The sequence below is a fragment of the Scomber japonicus genome, chromosome 22, assembly GCF_027409825.1.
Source record: "Scomber japonicus isolate fScoJap1 chromosome 22, fScoJap1.pri, whole genome shotgun sequence".
NCBI lineage: Eukaryota > Metazoa > Chordata > Actinopteri > Scombriformes > Scombridae > Scomber > Scomber japonicus.
In genome coordinates this window covers 16,446,332-16,469,630 of record NC_070599.1, presented here as the reverse complement: position 1 = coordinate 16,469,630, position 23,299 = coordinate 16,446,332, and the positions used below count along the sequence as shown (strand labels likewise).

The 23,299-nt window shown below is 37.7% G+C and overlaps 1 protein-coding gene and 1 long non-coding RNA gene across 2 annotated transcripts; both read left to right on the top strand.

The window, feature by feature from the left end:
- Positions 1-13,123: 13,123 nt before the first annotated feature.
- Positions 13,124-15,973, top strand: LOC128383975 (uncharacterized). Its single transcript, XR_008324008.1, has 3 exons — positions 13,124-13,196; positions 14,398-14,600; positions 14,764-15,973. It is a non-coding gene; the product is annotated as an uncharacterized LOC128383975 (long non-coding RNA).
- Positions 15,974-16,693: 720 nt separating this feature from the next.
- On the top strand, positions 16,694-23,094 carry oxa1l (OXA1L mitochondrial inner membrane protein). The gene is made up of 11 exons (XM_053343354.1): positions 16,694-16,804; positions 17,754-17,888; positions 18,775-18,870; positions 18,969-19,179; positions 19,301-19,444; positions 19,555-19,640; positions 20,458-20,622; positions 20,939-21,043; positions 21,179-21,341; positions 21,427-21,507; positions 22,828-23,094. Exons 1-11 carry the CDS (start codon positions 16,694-16,696, stop codon positions 22,947-22,949), a joined length of 1,419 nt encoding a protein of 472 aa, XP_053199329.1. The 3' UTR covers positions 22,950-23,094.
- Positions 23,095-23,299: the final 205 nt, after the last annotated feature.

Genomic DNA, 23,299 nt, shown 5'->3' with positions numbered 1-23,299 from the left:
ATGTCCATGAGTTGGTAGTCCAGGAACTCCTCACTCACTTTATCCTGTTCCTGTGGCCCATGGAATGGAAGTAGTTCCTGAAATCTAAAAAAAACACCATGTGTGAAGAACAAATTAAGGATTTGTTTTGTGACCATGATCAAAACTGAACGTAATACTTAAAGTATTAAATATGTGAAATCCTGGAAAATGTGGAAACCCTTGCCTGTCTACAAAGTATAAGGCGTCTTCCACCCCACACTCAGCCGTCTGCTGGACATCAATAAATCTTGCATGTCTCAGAAGGGCCTCATTGAAGGGGAGGTTCTTGAGCCCATACTCCACTGCTCTGACCAGAAACGCTCGTGCTGCCTGCTGAAATAGCTCCACCTCCTGAGCTGTGATGTCTCCAGCCTCAAGGAACCTGTTGAGGGTACCTCTAGTTGTGAAGCCAACATTTAGCTTTTCTCCTACCAGACAGAAAACAGAAAGAGATAAAGATAAGTAAGTCCATAAAACAATATCCCCGAAACAAAATCACATTTTATTCACTAAATGCATCAGGTTAGACACAAAGGAATTTGACAAGCAATCAGCATTTAAATGCAAGACTAGACAGACATACAGTGAGGGCACAGATTCAGCAAGATATGCACAATAAGTGCAAGTGATTCCTCTGTAAGCATGCTATTTTACCCATAGACCATATATACATTTTATGGCTTTTCCATCACATCAGATATATCACCCAACTCATAACAACAGTCTTCCCAAAAAGTATTTGAGGTCAAAGACATTTATCTCCTAATTTGAGACTTAATAGTATCAATGTTTCCCACAGGACAGGCATCTATTTGTGGTGGTGTGGTCCTCAGCTCATTTTTGATTCTCCCCAAATGAGAAAATGATCGCTCCCCCCCACAGTTTGTCACCGGCAACGTAAGGAACATCCTCAAAGCCACATAAATATTAGGGAAGACTAACTGCAGGCCAAACTTCAACATGGTTTTCAGCATATTTGAAGGTGACTTGTCTGTTTCAGCCAACATGAAGGATCGGAACTGCAGACACTTAAAACACGCTGTTCCGCCTACGGGACGGACCGGAAGTTGGGGGGTAGCGACAAGTTCTTCTGAATGTTTTAAACACCAACCCTTAAACATATATAGTCATGCCGTACATTGTTAGAAAGCTTAGATTCTCCTGATTCATTCAAGACCACTCATGAATTATATGGTTGCTCACAGCTGTAATAGTATTAGCGGTTAGCTCGGCTAGCCACTCCGCTAAAGTAAGCTAACAGCTATAATGCTACATACCTTCAAAGTCTTCTCTTTATCCACAACGATCATCTTATGACTCAGGACTTTCTGTACAGCTCGCCAAGTATCCATTCTTGTGAAATATGAAATCCGTTTCCATAAAACCGGAATACTTTCCTCAATATGTCCATGTATTTAGTCCAACACTTAACGTAATAACACACATAACAAACCATATACGGTCCCTGCGTGCATCTGTGGGACACGTGACTGTTTCATACGACACCACACACACCAGCCAATCAGTGCTTAGGATGAGGCAGCACATGTCTCCAAAGCCAATGAGGACATGTGACAGACGACAAAGTGGTTGACAATAGGTGCGTGTATTAATCGTCTATCTATGGTATTAATGAGGTCTACTCCAGGCGGGGAGTTCCAGTCCTCTGAAAAGAAGCCAATGCGGAAGTAACTTAGAGCTGCATTCTATCAAAAGGCCACCAGGGGGCGACCGTTTTGTGTTCAAAAAGACGTCCGGCTCTATACAAGTCAATGGAGAATTCACCAACTTCTCACTTGATTTCTAACCTCAGTAAACGTTTTCAAAATGTGTTTATGGTCTCAATCGCTAGTTTAAAGCCTTCTTCAATGCAGTATGATGTTCATTTGTGAAATTTTGGCCTCCCTGATTTTATATTTAACGATAAAGCAGGCTACGTGGCTACGTTGTGATTGACAGGTTGATTGACCAATGTCCTTGAGATCCAGCCCTCGCAACCAATCGCAGCGTCCCCGCTCCGCCGTTGGTCCCGCCCATACGTTCGTACATGACTCCGCCTCATGCCCATATAAGTAGAATCCGTGTTCATTTTTTCCCGGCATGCACCTGAAATTTTCAAGATGGCGCTGCCTAGATTGGATACTATTGGCTCTGCAGTAATAGATGCCTCCTTCTGAGACCTCTTGTTAACTGGTTTAACATTTGTTATGGACTGAAGAGGAGAAGAACCTGAGTCACGTCTAAACCAGTAGTATTTCCAATCAGCAGAGGAATCCACAGAGCAGGTCAGTGTCACACTGCCTCCTACTGGTATGACGTCTCTGTCTGGTGTCAGTGTCGGCTCGGCTTTATACACTGTTTAGTTCAGAGAAAAAACACAACAAGTACCAAATGAGCTGAAATTTCACTTAAAAAATTTTTGAATATCAATTATAAAAATTGATATTCAAAAATAGTTAATACCATCACACTGAAGTTAAAAACAGCATATGACATATGACATAAGACAGTGCCATATAGCTTCAAGTTTACTATAATATCTGTTGTACTAATATCGTTATTTTTGTGCAATTTCAGGAAAAGATGAAGATGATCGGGAGACTGCACTGTTGACAATCATCCTTCTGCCTTAATCAACTACATACCTGTATGCTCCAGATTCAGATTGCTTCAGTCTTTCTCTCTCTCTTTCTCTATCAACCCCAACCGGTCAAGGCAGATGGCTGCCCACCTAGAGCCTGGTTCTGCCTGAGGTTTCTTCCCATTACGGAGTCGCCAAGTGCTTGCTCATGGGGGAATGTTGGGTCTCTTTAAATTAAAGAGTAGAGTCATATCATCTTATGTGATTACATGAAATTGTCTTTACTTGAATATATGCACAATTTTTCTTTTGTTTCCTCCATTGTTTATATTAATTTTTTTAAGCATGTGGTTAAAATTCAAGATTTAAATTCTTTGACAATACTGTTTAAGCTCTGTCTTTTGTTTTTTCCATCTCTGACATCAATTTGATGGAAACACATTTTTGTATTTTTAGATTAAAATGTTTGGTTCATGTTCAAATAGAATTCTTTGGTCCTTCAAAGTTATAAACTAAAAGTTAACAAACTTTCAGTACTGGCTTGAGCATTCATTCATTTGAAATGGTCTTGTGATAGTGTGTCAAACAGAGGCATGCATACCACAGTTTAAATATCTGTCTGCATCAAAACAACAGCTGAGGAAGTCCATCAGGTGAGTGGAGGAGCTGTGACAGAACTAGAAAGGGTGGTACCTGTGTCTATAACAAAGTCTAAAAGAGTGCACATCACACATCAGATAAATCTTGGCCTTTTTTTCGTTAACAAAACTGTTCCAAAATCAAAGCTCTATGAATGTAAAATGGATGTAATGTAATGTTAAAAACTTCAGTTAGTTTATACCATTCTCAATTGAAAAAATATAAAATATATAATATGTTTATAGTACAATACATCTATATGTACATATATATAATAAAATAATATTATATAAATAAAACAGATAGATACATAAGATAGTGTGTATATATCTATATATAATTATATATTGTATATATATACTATCTTATCTATTTTATAGCTATATATAGATAAATATTGTATATATATACTATCTTATCTATCTATTTTATAGCTATGTATAGATATATATTGTATATATTTACTATCTTATCTATCTATTTTATATATGTATATAATAAAATAATAATACAATATAAATATATCAATAAAAATATAAATAGATAAGATAGTGGATAGATAGATATAATTATTATTACTATTACTACGTATTATTTTATTTCCATGTCTGATTTCCAGATATTTCCATGATATGTATACTTACTCTTAACCTCTGACAACTATTTATAACCAAACTATTTATATTCATTCATATTTATGTATTTATACTATTGATTTATTTTATTTATATTTACATGTCTGATTTCCAGATATTTCCATGATATGTATACCTACTCTTAACCTCTGACAACTATTTACAACCAAACTATTTATATTTATTCATATTTATATTTTTATACGATTGATTTATTTTATTTTTATTTATATGTTTATACAACTGATTTATTTCACGTATCGCGTTTTGAGTCTGGGGGCGTTTTTTCCAAGCGGAGTTGCCGTACATAACCGTCCAAGATGGCGGACGATCGCGGACGCTACTGCGCATGTCAGACTCAAATCGGGTAGCGACACAGGCTTCCGAGCAGCAGTCCACAAACCAATGGGTGACGTCACGGATGTTACGTCCATTTCTTTTATACAGTCTAAAATGTCTTTATCAATAGTGTCACTTAATACCAGAGGCCTGCGTGACAACTTAAAACGCAAAGCCCTGTTTTTATTTATCAAACAACAAAACTCTGACTTCTGTTTCCTACAAGAATCCCACTCAGTTATAGATGATACCAAATTTTGGAAAAATCAGTGGGGAAACGACTTATGGTTCTCGCATGGTTCAGAAAGGTCAGCAGGAGTAACTTCCCTGAAAAACAAATTTGAAGGGGCTATTTTACACTCTGAGAGTGACCCAAATGGCAGATTTGTTATACTAATTATAAAGTGTGATGATGATATAGTCCTTTTGGCTAATGTATACGGCTATAACACCAAAACTGATAATGATTTCTTATTTGACACCTTAGGATCCAGTTTCATATCCTGGTTAACCAAATACCCAAACCTGCTTTTTGCTGTTGGTGGTGATTTTAATGTTGCGATAGATGACTCTGTAGATAGATGGCCCCCCAAGAACAGAACAGGTTCCATTTCAAACATAATCTTATTTATGCAGAAATTTCAATTAGTAGATATATGGAGGAAAAAGAACCCAAACTCTAAATCCTATACATGGGCCAACAAGACTGGTACCTGCAGATCGTGTATTGACTATTGGTTAATCTCAAGTAGCCTAGATGAAAATATTATCAATACTAATATCTTAACTACCCCGCTCACAGACCATAAAACTATAAACCTCCAAATTAATTTCAGACCGAATGTCAGTAATCGCCGGAACCTATACTGGAAACTCAACAACTCAGTCTTAAAACATAAAGTGGTAACAGAAAGGATTAACTTTCTCATAAGTGTTACTGGCAGAGGGCTCTGCGAGACAAATGCTTCCAAAAAAACTGGGAACTATTGAAATTCGAAATAGCAAAATACTTAAGACAGTATGGTATCCACCTTAGCCAAAATAAGAAAAGAAAAAGAAACAGAAGTGATTACTAAAATTTCCACTCTCACCCAGCGCATGCCTGAAGACTTAACAGAGGATGATAAAAAATATCTAACAGAGCAGCAAATCAAGCTAGATGAAATATACAGAGTCAAAGCAGAAGGTGCTTATGTGAGATCCAGGAAGCAATGGCTGGAAGAAGGGGAGAAAAACACAGCATACTTTTTTAGGCTGGAAAAGTCGCGTAGCAGAACGAACTGCATCCAAAAACTGAATATAGATGGAGCTGTCACAGATGACCCTCAAATGGTATCTAACCACTGCCTAAGGTTTTATAGGAACCTATATAAATCACAGTATGATGAAAATGCAACAAAACACTTTTTTGAACAGCTTCCTCAGCTAAAACCTATTAGTGGTGCCCAAAGGGACCTCTGTGACAAGCAAGTAACTTTAGAGGAAGTCAATTTGGCGATTCAGCAACTTAAATTAAACAAATCTCCTGGAACTGACGGCCTGACATCTGAATTCTACATAAAATTCCTCGATAAACTCGCCCCCTTCCTCCATGGCATGATTTCTGAAAGCATCCACAAGCAGACTCTTCCTCCCACCTTATATCAAGGGCTCTTAACACTCATCCCTAAACCTAACAAAGACTCACTTCTCATTGATAACTGGAGACCAATCTGTCTCCTCAATAACGATTATAAAATCTTAGCTGGAATCTTAGCCAAAAGACTCAAAGCAGTACTGGATGACATTATTGATGAAACTCAAACAGGATTTATGAAGGGCAGACATATATCAAATAACATAAGACTTGTCCTGGACCTCATTGACTATGCTGAATACTGCCCTGATGATAGCTTTATTTTGTTCTTGGATTTTCGTAAGGCATTTGATACCATTGAACACAAATTTATGTTTCAGGCTCTTCAGGAGTTTGGTTTTGGAAAGTACTTCTGTTCAACAATCGAAACCATATATAAGAAGGCAAACTGTTCAATAAAAATGCATACAGGCACTTCTCCACGTTTTGATTTAGGTTGTGGAATCAGGCAAGGTTGCCCTGTGTCTCCATATCTATTTTTAATATGTGCCCAACTGCTCTCTGATTTTATCAAACAGAGTCCCCTTAAAGGGATCTCCATAGCAGACAGGGAAATCATCATCAGCCAACTAGCAGATGACACTTCATTATTCCTAAAAAATGCAACACAGGTCTCAATTGCTGTTAATCGAATTTCAGTTTTTTCCAGGGCATCTGGACTTCATCTCAATCTGAACAAATGCGAACTGCTTCCAATCAAAGACTGCAGCAGCACATCCATCTGCAATATACCGGTAAAAGATTCTGTCACTTATCTGGGAATCATCATCAACAAAAACGCAGACAGCAGGTGCGCTATGAACTTTAATTATATCATAGAAAAAACACAGAAAAAATTCAACTTCTGGCTCCAAAGAGATCTGTCTCTACAGGGCAGGATTCTTTTATCTAAAGCAGAGGGCTTATCCCGACTCACCTATGCAGCAACATCTCTGGATGTAAACAAGCAGACTACTGCACTTATTGACAAAACTCTCCTTAACTTTGTATGGAAAAACAAAATTCATTATATTAAAAAATCAACTTTATTGAACTCTTATGAAAACGGAGGTTTTAACCTTCTTGATTTTTCCACCCTGAACAACACATTCAAAATCAACTGGATCAGACAATTTATTAGAGACCCAACATCAATCTGGAACTTCATTCCCAATTACATATTCTCTAAAATCGGTGGCCTGAAATTTCTGTTATTCTGCTCTTACAATATTGAAAAACTTCCTACAAAATTAGCCAACTTTCATAAACAGTTACTTCTTTCCTGGTCTTTGGTGTATAAACACAATTTCTCACCCCACAGATATTACATTTGGAATAATAGGGACATATTATACAAACATAGATCACTTTTCATAGAGAACTGGTTCACCCATGGCATAACTTTAGTCAGTCAGCTTTTTGGATCAAATGGCACACTGTTATCATACTCAGAATTCTTAAACAAATATACCTTTCCTGTACCTCCAAAAGAATACGCAATTGTGTTTGATGCAATACCTTCTGGTGTAATTATGCTGTTTAAAAATGTCATGACACAGGAAACAGACCCTTTTCCTCTGGAGCCTGTACAGACAGAAGTTGGTCAACTTTGCTTTTCAGGAACAAGGAACAATAACCAAACAGTACGATCTCTATTCCAAAAAGAAATAATCAGCATCCCTAATGCCGTTTCATACTGGAACAATACCTTCACTAATCTGGTTTGGAAAAACATTTGGTCCCTTCCTCACAAATTTTTCATCATAAATAAAACGAAAGAAGTATCCCTCAAAATAATACACTAACTTATTCATGCAAAGATATAAAAAAGACATCAGTGAACTCTGCTCCTTCTGTAAACAGGCTCCAGAGGATCTTCATCATCTCTTTTGGTCATGTCCCCACCTGCAGATTTTTTGGAGAAATGTCACTACTCTTATCCATCAACATATTGAAAAAAACTGTGTTCTGGATTATCAAAATGTATTGTTTGGTTTTCCATTAACCCCACTACCCCAGGCAGACCAATATTACATAATTAATTTAATATTATTTCTAGCCAAAACTCACATCCATAACAGGAAATTCAATAATCAAATACCATGCATTTACCGTCTTGAAGGGGAAATCAGGCAATACATTAATACAATCAGCCAGTCTGAAAACAAAAAAGCCTTAAGAACTCAACATGTATTTTGTTTGTTTCCATGTTTTTGAACCAATGTGGCCTATCAGACATGTATTCTGTTTTTTTTTATCCTGCACGCTATGTTTTTGTTGTCTTAAGTAACTTTCCAATCAATTTGATATCTGACTTTTGCATGTAACCCCCTCACTCTTTGTTTGTCGATGTCCATTGTGTGAAATAAATTAAAAAAAAAATATATATATATATATATATATATATATATATATATATATACAGTCTATGGTCTACTCACATAAAAAAAAAAAACACCAAGTGACGCATGATTCATGATTCACGTATGCATGATTCACGTAGGACATCTATTTTGGTTTCAAAACGGCGAATTTCGCCGAAAGGTGAGTGATTTTCATGTCTGATCTACAAACGTTCTAATGAAAAACCAACATCACATAATGCCTCATCTGCTGATGTCAACAGCAATAGTGAACACAACAGCTGTGAGCTCAGTGCCAAAGCTTTGGGTCTGTCCTGTAGGTCCTGTGGGATGTTGCTGTGTTGAACCCTGCATTTATCCTGCATATTGCTGCTCTTCAAATCTAGTTTTTTAATGTAACATGGTGGACCTTAACTTGGAGTGAGTCATATGATGGTGTCCATTAATAGCATTTTAGGAACATTTTTAATATAATGCTCCCCAGTACACCACCACCAAGCACAACTCAAGCAACTCAATTATAAACATGGAGTACAATTTTCACATTTCCAATAAGTTTAACAAATACTGAAAATGTATAGCTATGCTTCCTAAATGTGGTACTTATGACAGAGCTGCTGTACTGTATTATATTAGATTACGCAGCTTTGATGGACTCTTTTGTAACAAAGCAGCCCTTGTCCTGTGCTCATCCAGGCACGTGCACACATAGGGCCCTTTTTGCCTCGTATTAAGAAGTGCCCTGTGTGTGTGTGTGTGTGTGTGTGTGTGTGTGTGTGTGTGCGTTTATTTGTTTGTTTTGAATAACATTAATAAATTCATGTTAGGGATGTAAAAATCAAAACAAAAACGGCGGTACAAAAACTGTACCCATTTCTTGTAATACGGGGTTGGTGTGTGTGTTGAGCTGCTGCTTCTTTATCCGTTGCGGCTCCGCTCGGTCACACACACACAGAGAGAGAGAGAGAGAGAGAGAGAGAGAGAGAGAGAGAGGTGACAGTGGAGCAACTTGAACCTAAACAGTACTGTTAAAAAAAAGGTCTAAAATGAGTTATAGTTTGACGTAGAAAAGACGAAATAGCTCCTGCACGGCGGTACTGTGGACGTCATAAATGGACGTTAAGTATACGTTGAAAGAAAGACGTCGTCTGGAGTAACAGTCTGCACCTTGAGGTGACCAAAATTAGACATGCAAAAATGACTTGGAAAAGACGTCGTTTGGACGTCTCTTTGCGCAGTGGGTTTAATCCCTTGTTCTTCCTGAACAGTAGCACTTTATGCCGTTTGTTAACCCTGTTATAAATTGTACTTAAGTTGTAAATAGCCTACTAAATGGAATAGACAACGTGTAACAATTGACAATATTTTTTATTTTATAACATTAACATAAAATCACCACTTCTTTATCGCCTGGTGGGGCTGGACCTTCCCCTCCATGCCCATCTTTTCCAGTATTGTTCTAAACACAGAGGGAAGCAAGAGAAAAGGTAAACACAGGGATGCTATGTTAACAGACAAAAGGGTTCTAATATAGCAAAAAATTATCATAATAATGAAGTATAACATATAATAGTGACAATCCCAAACGTAGCTCTTTATTAAAATCTAAATTTGTTCATCTTAGTCTATATATATATATATATATATATATATATATATATATATATATATATGTGTGTGTGTATATATATGTATAGCTATATATAAATATAAGTAAATATATATATATATATATATATATAAAAATAAGTCAAGTAATAAAATATAAGTAATTAGTAAAAGTATAGAAGTATAAGTAGTAATAAGTACAAATAATTAAATAAAACAAACCAATACTTACACTTGAATGAAAAGTCTTCACCTGTTGGTGTCGCCATTGTTGTGTTTTCGCGGCACTGAACAGCGCCGCGCAAAGGATCTTGGGATCTTGGGATCTGGAAGGCCGCGAAGGATAGTAGTGGTGCATCCTCGAAAAAGAGGGAAAAGAAGGCCGCATTTCAAAGCTGCATTTGAAGGAGTCTTCGAATTGGGACAGCCTTCGCACGGCGTTGTGACGTAATCGGCCTCTAAATGCGTACTTCGAGGATGCAGCCTCGCAATTGGGACCAGATTGGGACACAGCCCATGTCTCCAAAGCCAATGAGGACATGTGACCGACAACAATGACGACATGGCTTTGATTGACTGCTGTTCTAGCCTATGGAAATATTCGGTGAAATGAAGTTGATAACCTTTTAGCCAATAGTCAGAGGTTTCCAACGGTGTATGACACTAAGCTATTAAGTTTGGCTGTCCATAAACAAACTCCAAGCGTAACCGGCATGCGCCCTGTGCGTAAAAGAGTTGAACCATATATCATTACGCACTTTATTGGTACACGGTTGGTTCTTCTTCGACTTGACATATGACTTATACCAAAATAAACAGATAGATAGATAGATAGATAGATAGATATGGCCAAACAAAAAATATGGTTATATGTAATAATAATAATAATAATAATAATAATAATATGGTGTCAGCTTTCATTAGAGACCAAGATTTTGATTGTAGGCAAAGGGGTTGTGAAGTTATAGGTTTGATTGTGGTTATACAGCTTTGGTAACCAAGGGTCCATTTGGAGTCTCCAAAAAGGACCTGAGGAAAACGCATGGACATACCTGTTGAAAAATAATTCAGAAAAATTCATCTTTTGGTCTTTTGACTCCAAATTTGGACTGCATGAAGCCAAGACCTGTGGCTGTGGCCTCATTGTGTCTATATCTCGCTGAGAGGTCCCTGAATGTCTGTACACTTGTCATTGTAAAGGCAAACCTATGGGCGAGTAAACAACCCCATCATTGTAACCTCTGCCACTCTTTGTCAGTAAGTCACAGAATCACACAGACCCTTTTACAAGAATCCTGAGAGTGTTTCCTTTCCAATGATACCAGACACATCTCTGAGTCTCAAACTATGTGGGATCTGTGCTGCTCACAACTTGGGCATGTCGTTTAGGCTAACAGCATAAAAAACAGGGGCGTGTGTTAAGTGGTTAAGATGAAATTCTCTTTAATGCATTTACAATCCTGAATTTTAACCCTTTTTTATTGTCCTCACGCATGATTCAGATTTTCAGTAATACTGCTGTTTGAGTCTCTTCGCTGTGTCCTTCCTGTTCAATATTAAAAAGTCTTAAGTAAATAAATAATACTCCATACCATATCATAATCCTGAATATTAAGAATATCCACTGTGGCATTATCTTTCTTGGCCTCATAAATCAGCCTGAAAATGACTGAACATCATCTACAGTTTCATGTGAAGAAAATCAAGTCTCATGATTGACTGTTTCATTTCTCATTTTGACGACTGGGCAAGTAATGACTGGTCAGCATGTCACAGTACACCGTGGTTAGTTTGTATCAACCATGGTGTGTGAGAAAAATGATCGAAAAAATGGACAGTGCCAGCCCAGTGGAGAAGCCAAAGGGACAAAAAAAGGAAGAGAAAGAAGCGGCTGCAACTTTAAAAAGTGCTCTATGAATAAAGTCTTATTTGCTGTAAAGAGGCTTTTCTGTGTTATCTTTGAAAGTACTTTTTTAATATAAAACACTTGTGTTAAGATGATCCAGTGTTAACTATGTTTAAGTTGTATTGTGTTTAAGTGTCAAAATGTTATGAGAAGTCTGGCTGGGTGAGAGTTGGGGCAGAGAGGGAGACCATGGATGTTTTGTTCATGGCTGTGAAGTCACTACTTGGAAAATTAGATATCTTGCAGACCAAGGCATTGAACCTTGGTTGTGGGGCTTACAAGAACTCATCAATTCCTGCACAGCAAATTGAAATGGGAGATATGTCCTTATGCTTGAGGTGCATTAGATTGGGGCTGCAGCACTGGGTAAAACTAAGTGGCTCTTATCAAACCTTTCAAGCTTGGTGTCTTTTGCAAGGGTCATGTGATTCTGCTGGCAAGATTATAAACAGGCCATTATTGGCAATATAAATCAGTGGGCCAGGAAACAGAATATGGAGGAGGAAAGCATAGCAAGACATATGGGCTACTTGTCTTTTTTTTACAAGAAAAATATAATAGTGTGATAGTTTCAAAAATATAGTATTGTCTAAACAAAGTAATGGAATCTTATTAACATTTTCACAGATTGCTCAGGACACTGATAGTGGGAAAGCAGGATTTGGGTTGTATATGAGGCTCAGCTTTGATTCAGGATTGACAAGCATATTACAAATAGAAGCCCTGTTTTCACAACAGAACTATTAGACATTATTTGGGCTTTGTGGTAAAGTGGTAAGTCAAGCATTTGGCCAGACCTTATTCATGAGATTCTATCTGTTTGTTTAGATTTGGCAGGACAAGGTGTGAAGTCAAGTTTTACTGGGTTCCTGGGCTGGAGTTGAGGGAAATAACCCACTCCATAATAAAGGCAATCCTAAAGGAAAGGAGAAATAGATGTAAACTTTGAGGAAAAAATCAAGGAGATTGTCGAAATAGAATAGCAGGAATTATGGGAAAAGGAGACCAAAAGAAGGCACTATTTTTCTCCTCATCCTTAAATTTAAAAAAGACTGTTACTCTTATGGCAGCTGAGGAGACTCTGTTAAAAAAAATGCAGACTCAGGTTTAGACACTATGGATTAAATCAGCAGCCTACTTGTTGCACTTTATAGGAAAACATAATTCTGGATTAGGTGAGTGAGTAGACAACCTGAAACAGTCAAGCATGTTTTCCAGGAAAGTAGAAAATATAATACAAAAAGAAAACCTAGGTGTCTTGTCATTTTCTATCAAATCTTCTTTCTTTGGCCAAAATGGGAACCACCATTTTACATTTCCTGTATTACTCAGGGTTATACATGAAAATAGTAAATGTGAATGTGTAATACGCTTACTGGCCTGTAGTCGTCGTGTACACTATCAACACTCATGATGCAGATAAACAACCGCATGTGAACCGAAAGTAACTGACTGCTGTCTCTGCTTTTCTGGAATCACGTTAAAACAGGTAAGTAACGTTTGTTAACTTATCACAAATTATCTTTGATTACTTTTTAAACCTTTCAGACGAAGGTATGGTAAAAAAAAAATTGTGTAGTAGAAACTTTTTTGAGTTGAAAAAGCTCTCTAAACGACGTCACAGAATGGTGGCGCACTGAAGGCCCCAAAACAAAGTTGCTCAACCAAGGTTTCGTGTAAAAACTAAACGAAGTAAATGACTTGTTGTTTTTAGGGGTTGAGCGTCATGGTTGGTATAGTGTCTAGAACATTTAAATGTTAATTAATTTAGGTCAATGTACTGTTAATGTGGTAAAACGGTTGTGATATTTTCATAATATTAAACGTCTTTAAGTAAAGTAGGGTGGAGTAGTGTAATGTGGATTTGTGTATTTATCTCTTTTTCTACAACATTAAAGTAAACATGATTATAATGTTGAATCCAAGCAGGTGTGTCATAGTACTAGAAATCATATGACTGTGGCTGTAATGTCATAAATGGTGGCAGGGAAATAGTCAAACTGGAAGTACCCCTTGTGGAATCCATATTTAGGTTTGTGACATGGGATTTACACAAAGTCAATGTTGATTAATTAATGATAATATAATTGGGCATGAATAAAACAAACAACACAACAACAATAAACAAGCACACTCATGTTGTACTCTACAAGTTTACAAACTGCTATCTATCTGTCTATGTATCTTCTTGGGGATTGCATAATGATATGAGGTGCATTGGATTTGTATGTAAATATGGCACACAAGTCAGAATTGCAAAAGTGTCCCACATTACCCAAATCCACTCGGTCTGAAGATGGTTATAGCAGCAGGCAAAGAATGCAAGCTTTGGTCCACTGATTGGTGTGTAAAAGTAATGTGTTGTTATTCTCGTAGTAAGCATTTAGTTGTATTGTGAATGGATAACTTGTGGAATTTGTTATGTGAAAATGATTGTGAACTTGAAACTTATGGTTCAAGTTTAAATAAGACTGATAAATAAGTCTGTTTTAACAAAGACAACATTTCTGAATGAACACATCTATCTATATCTCCCGTCTCTGCTTTTTCTCTAATAACAGGACACATCATCTGTTCATGGGTGTTCAAGCCTGAGGCCTTTAACATTATAATCTTGTTTAGATGAAAGTGGAAGTGTCCTTTGCCCCTCTCTCATGTCAGCTAATTAACTTTACTGTTTAATAATCCAGGCAACAACCTGAAGTGGCAGAACCTGAATAGATCCCAGCAGCTTGCAAACAAAAACAGCACAAAATGCCGAAAATCTTCAAGATCATGGTTTTTGGTCTGAGGGGGAAGAAGATGGTGATCTGCAAGGTGTGCAACAAGGAGCAGAGGATGACTGTGCTGCAGTTGAAGGAGAAGATAGCAGAGAGACTGTCCAAGTACGCAGGTAAAGGAACTAAAAGTAAACATGATATGAAGTAGCAGCTGTTTAATGAAACTAATGATGGTTAATTCACTTCATTTAAATGCTTGGGTATGTTTACGCTGTATTAAACTCCCTGTGTGTGTGTGTGTGTGTGTGTGTGTGTGTGTGTGTGCTCTTAATTTAGATACCACACAAGAGATAATCACAAAGAAGAAGCTGTTTGGAGACTACACCGTGCTGTCCGAATATGGAATCCAATACATGTCCATCATTCAAATGCTTAAACGTCTAGAGGGCATAGGGTGGCCTGGAGGTGGCACTGGAGAGACTGGAAATGATGGGATGGGTGACAAGAGGGGCAATAATCGAAGTATGGAAAGGCTTGCAGATTTTTAACTTTACTCAGGATATATCTGTGACCTACTGGGATACTTAAATTTGTCATTTTCACATACTGTCACAGCAGTAGTGACCTAAATGACCCTGGAGGTAGCTCAAGATCTACTCAGTTGTTAATTTGCTTCGGTCTGAATCAGTGGATGAGTTGCTACCTTGTTGAATTTTGCCCTTGGTTTGGTTTCACACAAGCAAATTTGAAATGAACCAAAATGTATCAACAAAAGCCGCGCGAGAGCTGTCACTAAAAGCGTGTTGTTTGTTATGAATATTTGAGTTATTTTTTTCCGCTTTATGTATTTAGCCTTTGTGCAGGTTGGCGTACAGCGAATATGTGGTTATTTGTCGGGGTCCGTGTATATTCTGGCCATTCGATTTTCTTTTCAGGAACCAGTATTGAAAAACAAAAAGTGAGTGGTTATTTGATTTTCGTTTAAAATACAAACTGAAAGACGAGCTGTTTTTTCTTAAAAAATAAAATCCTTGGCAAATAGAAACAAAAAAGGACCCATTTTCTCATTCTGAGAAGAAAGATAAAGATCAATTAAAATAAATAAATCCTGTCCTCTTGGCTCTCATCTGAGTCCAACTGCTGCTTTCACACCTGCCCAAACTAACTGCACCAATGGGGAAAATGCCTTACTGCACTACGATTCAATCAAACTTAACAAGGCAGGATTGATAATGCCCTAAGAGAACCTGTGCACACCAAATCCTGGTCTATAGACTGACTGGAATACTGTTTTAACTTTTTGACTTTTCTTCCTTTATGTTACATATATATGACTAACTGATATTTGATTGTAAATCAAGCAACAGATCACATGAGTATTAATCAACAAACTGAGGTTACCTTGTGTAAAACATGTGGTTCCACCTACCAGTTTCTGTAAATAATAGTAAACACCGGAACCCTATAGAGATGGGGTAATTTGTATCGTTTTTTATTGTGTAAAGCATTTTTTGTTATATTGCATTAATATCAAAAGTGTTGTACGAATAAAGTGATTGAATATTTAACACATTTCTGCTTTGATTATTTCACTAATTTCATAAATAAATTATACAATGATATATAATAGTATGCACATTTATAATATTTTTTCATTGTTCAACACAACTTCTGTAGAGTCATTAGGTGTATGACAGTAGAAGCAAAATAATTTAGTTTTACTCTTTTACTCAGGCAGTTGTCAAGTTATTAGAGCAGATTCTGCAATAATTAAATGTTTGTTTCTATTAGTATTAAGTGAGATCTTCATCACAGTATTTGTAATTTTATGCTGCAATATTAATATACAGTATAGTAAAAATTAGGGCCTGAATGATGCTGGGTTTTTGGTTGATGGTGCAAATGTCATTCCAAATTTCATAAAACCAAGACAAATTTTTAAGATATTTTTGAATTGCTCATCTTGCCAACCCTTATTTGTCACTGACCCATAGCCTACATAAACACATTTCTTCTTGAAATGATCCATCAAATGTGGTTATAAAACACTTGTTATAGAGATTTGTAAAGGAGGCATGATGTCGACTCTTACAGGATATCTGAAATTAAAATGATTACTATTAAGCTATACTGTTCGTATTTCTTCACAACTGTGGACAAGTAAAGGCAGAACATGTGTAAAAGAGGCAGATACAAATGTCTAAGGGAAAAATGCGATTGAATTGTCTCTTCGCGCTTTCCGTAGCAGGTTGTACTCTAAGTCAACATGGCCGCCATGCGGAGTGGGGTGACTCCGGGCTGCTTAGCGAGATGTTTCCTGAGACAAACTGGAAAACCGAGCCGGGGCAGCCATCCTCTTCCAGACATATGGAAGCACGTAGGTCCTACTTACAACCCGCCGCTTGCTATTTCACCGCTGCCTCTGAATTAAAGACAAAACAGAGACTTTCTCCCGGCTAACTCGCTAGCCTGTTAGCATCCTCACAGCGCTGTTATGAGCTTGTCTTCTGTGACTTTGACAGCAGCAGCCTCTGTAGCAGACACTCAGCCCTCTGTTTAAGTGTTAATCACTACAGTTCATATGCTACAACTTTTATAATTAAGTTAAAAACAACTAACTGTTTGCTACTGGTTAATATGAGCGGTTTTCATGACATTATTGAGGTTTATCCTTAATCTCTGTGGATCCTGCAGAAATCTCTCCTAAAGCTACATATATTACAGCGTTTGCTCTCTCCTTTGTTTAGCTGCTGTTAATATAGGTTTAACTTACAGTAACTAAACTGAGATTTAACAGAGTGCTGTAGAAATCACCTGAATGCCCCTAGAGGTCACTGTGTTCAACTTAAACCTGATACTTGTGTTAAAGGACCAGTACACAGGTTAACAAGTCTGTCTTAAAACAACAATCAGGAGCCCAAATGAACAGTGGAAATGTGGTTTTCTTGCTGTCCTGTTCACACTGACTATCAGAAGATCATTTCATGGGGCACTTACGTATACATGTGCTATACAGCAGCCTGATGAAGAGCTTAAACTTTAAGATACTTTTACTCCCTTATTCTCGTCTAATGAGATGTAACATTAAATAACTTGACCTTGCAAAATATGTGCAAAAATGTATTTTAAAAATTGTGACCCTGTCCTTTTAAACTTATAAAAGCTCTTTCACCATGTGTGAACTTATGAAGGCAACATTTTTATATAGTGTCACACCTATGTAAAGTATTTCTGCTGAATTCATTCGTGGCTGCAGCACCAACATGTGTCATTGTTGGGTAAAGTGAGCATCTGCCTGACGTTCATTCCCTCTGCTTTGCTAACAGCGGTTTCTGCAGAGGTCCCACCTGCACACAGTGTTTGAGTGCAGCAGTCCGACCACCAGGACTCTGCTGGGCCGGAGACAGCATGGGAAGTTTCTGTGGGTGAGCGCCGTGGCGGTCCGACACAACAGCTCACAGGTGAGTCTGCATACAGGTGATTCATCTGAGGGAAAAATTACTGTTCAGAAAGTTAGATTATCCCTTTATGGTTGCTTATGTTCAGTGTGTATTTTTTAACCAGGTACATGAAAGGAAGATTAAAATATACAGTTTAAGATTCTGAGTTGCAGGTTTCTGTTATAAAAATGTTCAGAATTAGAAATATAAGCCTTTTTTCAATCATTATTAATGCAAATAAATCTTCAGCAAGATCATAAAAGATCATTATCACAGTATTTGTAATTGTATGCTGCAATATTAATATGTATCGTCAAATTTAGATTAGGGCCCAACTGATGCTGGGTTTTTGCGGCTGGCACAGATATCAAGGAGTAAAAAAAAATCTAATAAATGTGGTTATAAAACACAAAGATTTGTAAAGGAGGCATGATATTTTACAAATTGTTTGTTTACAAATATGCATAAAATGTTGCCTATATACATATCGGACAACATACACCAATACATACGAATATGTATATCTGTGATAGGCTAATATAGGTTGACTGATATATCTGTGGAGCTCTAATTTAGATGTAAAACAGATAAAAGCACTAGGTGGAATAGAAATGCCCGTTTTTGACTAATACAGAAAATAGTCCTATCAAGAAAAAAGAAAAACATGTAAAAAATGTAATAAAGCAGTTCTGCTTTGATTTGTAACATCACCCACAATGGACTGATACAACCACAGATATGAAATGAATAGCCAACTCTATATGATAATGGCAAAATCTAAGTTGACAAAATGATGTCCGCACACACAGTTTATATCTTCAAGCACTAAATCTTTGCTACAAGAGTCAAATTCACATTAATGAACTGTCGGATTAAACTCCTGCTAAAGTGATATTCTTGTCACCAGATCCCACCTGAGGGAGGATCCATGGGAGCTTCCTATGAACCTCCAGTCGTGCCGGCAGACCCCACCCCCATCATCGCACAACCAATCATCGAACAGGTGGCTGAAGCTACTTCTGCTGATAAATACTCTGACGACGGCCTCTCTTACATTCTCACTTGATTCGTGTTATTCTCTGTTCGGATTGACATTTTCAGATCCCAGCCGCCCCCGTCATAACGCAGCCGATCATTGAGCAGGTGGCCGACGCTGCACCGACAGCAGTGGAGGTCCTGCAGGCTGCGGCTACAGAACCCACTTTAGCGGAGCTGGGACTCGCCGCTTACACACCAGTGGGACTGATCCAGAACTTGTTAGAGGTCATGCACGTAGATCTAGGTTTGCCCTGGTGGGGTGCCATCGTTGTCGGTAAGCAGTATAGTAGCATTATGAGAAAATGGTCAAGGTTATATCGGTATTTCTTTGTGCGTCACTTCTCATCGACTTGTTTCTCTTCTTCGTTTCTATAAATCTTTCCGCCCTCGTTTAGGAACCGTGGTCGCTCGTTTGTGTGTGTTTCCAGTCATAGTGAAGGGCCAGAGGGAGGCGGCCAAACTGAACAACGTCATGCCTGAGATGACCAAACTCACCAACCGGATGAACGAGGCCAAACAGAGTGGAAACAAATTTGACTGTAAACTTTCGTTCCCGCTTCTTGATTACATTTCTGTTTTCAGTTACAGCGCAGACGTCCATGCTTGTGCTCGCTCTCATAAATGAGCTGCTGTTTTTTTCACGTTGCAGTTGCTAAAGCCTACTCTGACCTGAACTTGTTCCAGAAGAAACACGACGTGAATCCTCTCCGTGGCTTCCTGGTTCCTTTGGTGCAGGTCAGTTTTATCACTTTAAATGGATTCTCGAAACGATTGATCTTAAGTTTCCAATCATATTTAAAACACGGCATGCATCTAACTGATTAAAGCAGGATTCTTATATGTTGCCCTTTTCTGGGGGAAATCCTGACTGTAACAAAATAATCATAATAATGGATTCAATATAAGGAGCTAAAAACTAATTAATTTTAACTACTCTAAAAAACAAATGACAATATATTCATCTATTTAAAACAAAGGTAATATTCTACATGTTTAGTAAGCATACAAGTAAGTTAACATATCAACCTTGTACTTAGTGACTTATTTCAGGTTGTCAGTCAATTAAAAAAACAAACTAATTAATCGCACAGTTGACTGTGATTAATTGCATTTTTTCTTCTTAATATTGAAGCTTGTAATAATGGATATTACAGTGAGAAATTACAGGATTAATACAGTCCCAGATGAATTTCAACAAGGTCCTCAATAGCCCATGAAAAAAAGAACTAGAAAGACGCTTAATTCACATAAGGACAGAGAGCTCAAAGTTAGCCCTTTTCTCTTGATGAAATGTATCCTAACTTTGGAGTGGTATTTAGCCGCCTTCCTGACAACCTAACATGATATGGTTGGTACCACTGGATGCCTTATGTCATCTGGTTTTTAATGATATCAGTGTCTTCACTTCACTAGCTCCAAAACTGAGCCTAGTTCAGCGTCTGAAGGACAGTAATGCGTTAACTGTTTTGTAGTTTGTTTTTGTGCAATATCTCTCCAGCCTTTGTATCAGTTATTTATCAGGACGACTCGCTACTCTGTCCGTCCCCCGCAGGCACCAATCTTCGTCTCCTTCTTCATCGCACTGAGGAAGATGGCTTACCTGCCGGTGCCCAGCTTGCAGACCGGCGGTGTGCTCTGGTTTCCAGATCTGACGATGTCAGATCCGTTCTACATCCTGCCTTTTGTCGTCACTGGAACCATGTTCTTCATCCTGGAGGTGAGCCAACCTTAAACTGGTCTGATAGGACTGTAAAATACTGTTGACCTGAACTGAGGATGATTATAGGAAAAGGGTTAGGGTTAGGGTTAGGCTGCGTGTTATATCTTATAAATATCTTTTTCCATAAATAGGGGTTAGAAAAAGGGGGGTTGTCTTATATTCAGGTCAATACGGTAATATGAACCCTGTCTCTCTTATTCTGTTTTTCATCCAGACATAATAAACAATCAGCACAAGCTCTTGATTATTAGAATATCAGGATTATAGTCAGGCTGGTGGTCACCTTAATAACTTCCACATTTGTCGCTTCCAGCTGGGTGCAGAGTCCGGTGTTGACAACCCCAATCTGAAAGCTATGAAGACAGTGTTCAGGATCATGCCCCTCGTCATCCTCCCTCTCACCATCAACTTCCCCACGGTCAGTTTGCCATATTTGTTTCTACTCTTCAGTGTTTTCCTTCATCTTATTACCAGTAAATACAACTTAAATCTCTTAAACTCTTTGTCACATTCAGTGTCTAAAGTCTTTTTTTCCTCCTCAAACAAACCTCAGGCTGTATTTACCTACTGGACAACCTCCAACTTCTTCTCCTTGGGTCAAGTCGCCCTGCTCAGACACCCCTTCGTCAGACAGAAACTGGGGATCCCAGAACGGATCAAACACCCAGAGTCCGCCCTGCCTCAAAATGAAGGCTTCATTAAAAGCATGAAGAAAGGTTGGTGATTTAAACTACTTAAACCTCTTACGTTACATTACAAGTTTAAAAACACACTGATTTATTTCTTTGGTTGTGTTTCCAGGCTGGAAGAACGCACAGCTGGCTCAGCAGCTGCAAGAGAGGGAACGAAGGATCAAAAATCATCTGGACCTCGCTGCCAAAGGTCAGTTCCACCAGCAGCAGCTTCACATATGTCGATCCACTCTCATCCACATCGTAGTTTGGCTTGATTTTACAGTTTGTGACATCAGAAGAAAGAGGTGGCTGTTGTTTCTAAATGCAAATTAAGGATTGAGAGAAATATATGTATGTGGTAATATAAAAATATTATAATTGGCTAAAATGAAAAAGAATAGTCTCTCAAAGATGATACAACCCTTTAAATGCATAAAACAAAGTAGTTCCATAATTTTGATGAACTAAAGCTTAAATCTTGAAGATATTTGAGGCAATTAAAAAATCAAATCAGTGTTATCAAGAAAATAATGTGCAGTTAAAGAAATGAAACATCTCCACAGCACAATTTGTACATTATTTGCAGTAATGTATAAATGGAGGAAGTGCTCCCCCTTGTGGTCAAAGTCAGGAATTGCAACAATGACACTTGAACAATAAAAAGATAATTATAGAAAGGAAAAAAGAAGTATTAATGGGGATTGTGGGTGATGTTTTGCTTGACTTTTCTGCAGACACTTTTACCCAAGAGTGAGAGTCAGAAATTAGTGTAATAAAAATGATCACCTTCATATATTGGTGGTACAGATTTACAAACTGCAGGTTCTGCTGTTGAGTCAATAAGGCCATAAAGTTAGTTTTACTGCAAAATCAGCAGGTGATAAACGACTGATATGAATGTTTAGCACCTCACATGTAGAGTTTTAGTGCTAGTGTTGAAACAGTCTGTCAATAAATCAATAAATTAATAAACAGAATGTTAATTAGTAACTATTTTAATAATCATGTCTTTGTCACCATCAGCTCAAGGAACCTGTAATCTGGATTTAGTTGTTTGCTGCTTTTTTATAGACCAAATAATTAAGCGAGAACACAATTGGTCAATTAATCAAAATATTTGTGAGTTGTAGCCCTACATTAGACATGTTTAATGTCATTTTCTGTATGTTTGCATTTGAAAATAAATATATGTATTGAGGCCATTTCAGGTGTATACATGCAACTGATGGTGTTGTTAAAAAAAGCATCTTATGTGGTCGCAATTCTTTATTTATTAATGCCTGTTGTGCACCATTTTAAATTCTTGTACCCTTCAACATTCTCACTATGAAAAAAACAATGCAAAGGTTTGAAACTACTTTGTGTTTGTCACATGTACTTCCTCATCCTGACCGCTAGGTGGAGCCGTCAGCACAGTCGTCGCTGCTGCCAAGCATTCAGCACCTGAAACTGTTTACAAAGAAAACTGCAGCACATGTGTTTCATTCAGTGTGTCATTTCTAAAATTCCTTCTCTCTCTTTTTTGCAGGTCCACTGAGGCAGACATTTACCCACAATCCTCTCCAGCAGACCCCTCCCATAAGCGCAGGATCAGCCAAAGACAAGACAGCCGGTGGCAAAGCGAGGCCATGGAAGGACACTATTGGATGAATCAGAGCCGCTGATAGTTTGAGAGTATGATGAATTGTGTACATATTTATAGAAGGAGGACGAGGAGGGAAAAGAGGACAGGAGGTGAGAGTTGTCATTATGTATGTGTTATTCTAATTAAAATATAAAACCTGCCTCAAAACAACCACTTTGATGCATATATTGTCATTTTATGTCATTACACAACACATTAATACACTTTATCAGTAATATCCTTGCAGCAAAAAGAAAGAAATTAGTCTTTTATGTTGTCAACAAGTCATTTTATTATAAATATGTGTTTGCAGTTCAACTGTCTCAAACTACGTTTAACAGCCCGTCTTTGAGAGACACTGAAAGAAAAAAAAAAG

Bases quoted from the DNA above. Each gene is read 5' to 3' on its own strand.
- oxa1l (XM_053343354.1), top strand. From the start codon at position 16,694: ATGGCCGCCATGCGGAGTGGGGTGACTCCGGGCTGCTTAGCGAGATGT. The intron at 19,180-19,300 runs GTAAGCAGTATA...GCCCTCGTTTAG, and splicing joins GTGGGGTGCCATCGTTGTCG to GAACCGTGGTCGCTCGTTTG. The intron at 21,044-21,178 runs GTCAGTTTGCCA...AACAAACCTCAG, and splicing joins TCACCATCAACTTCCCCACG to GCTGTATTTACCTACTGGAC.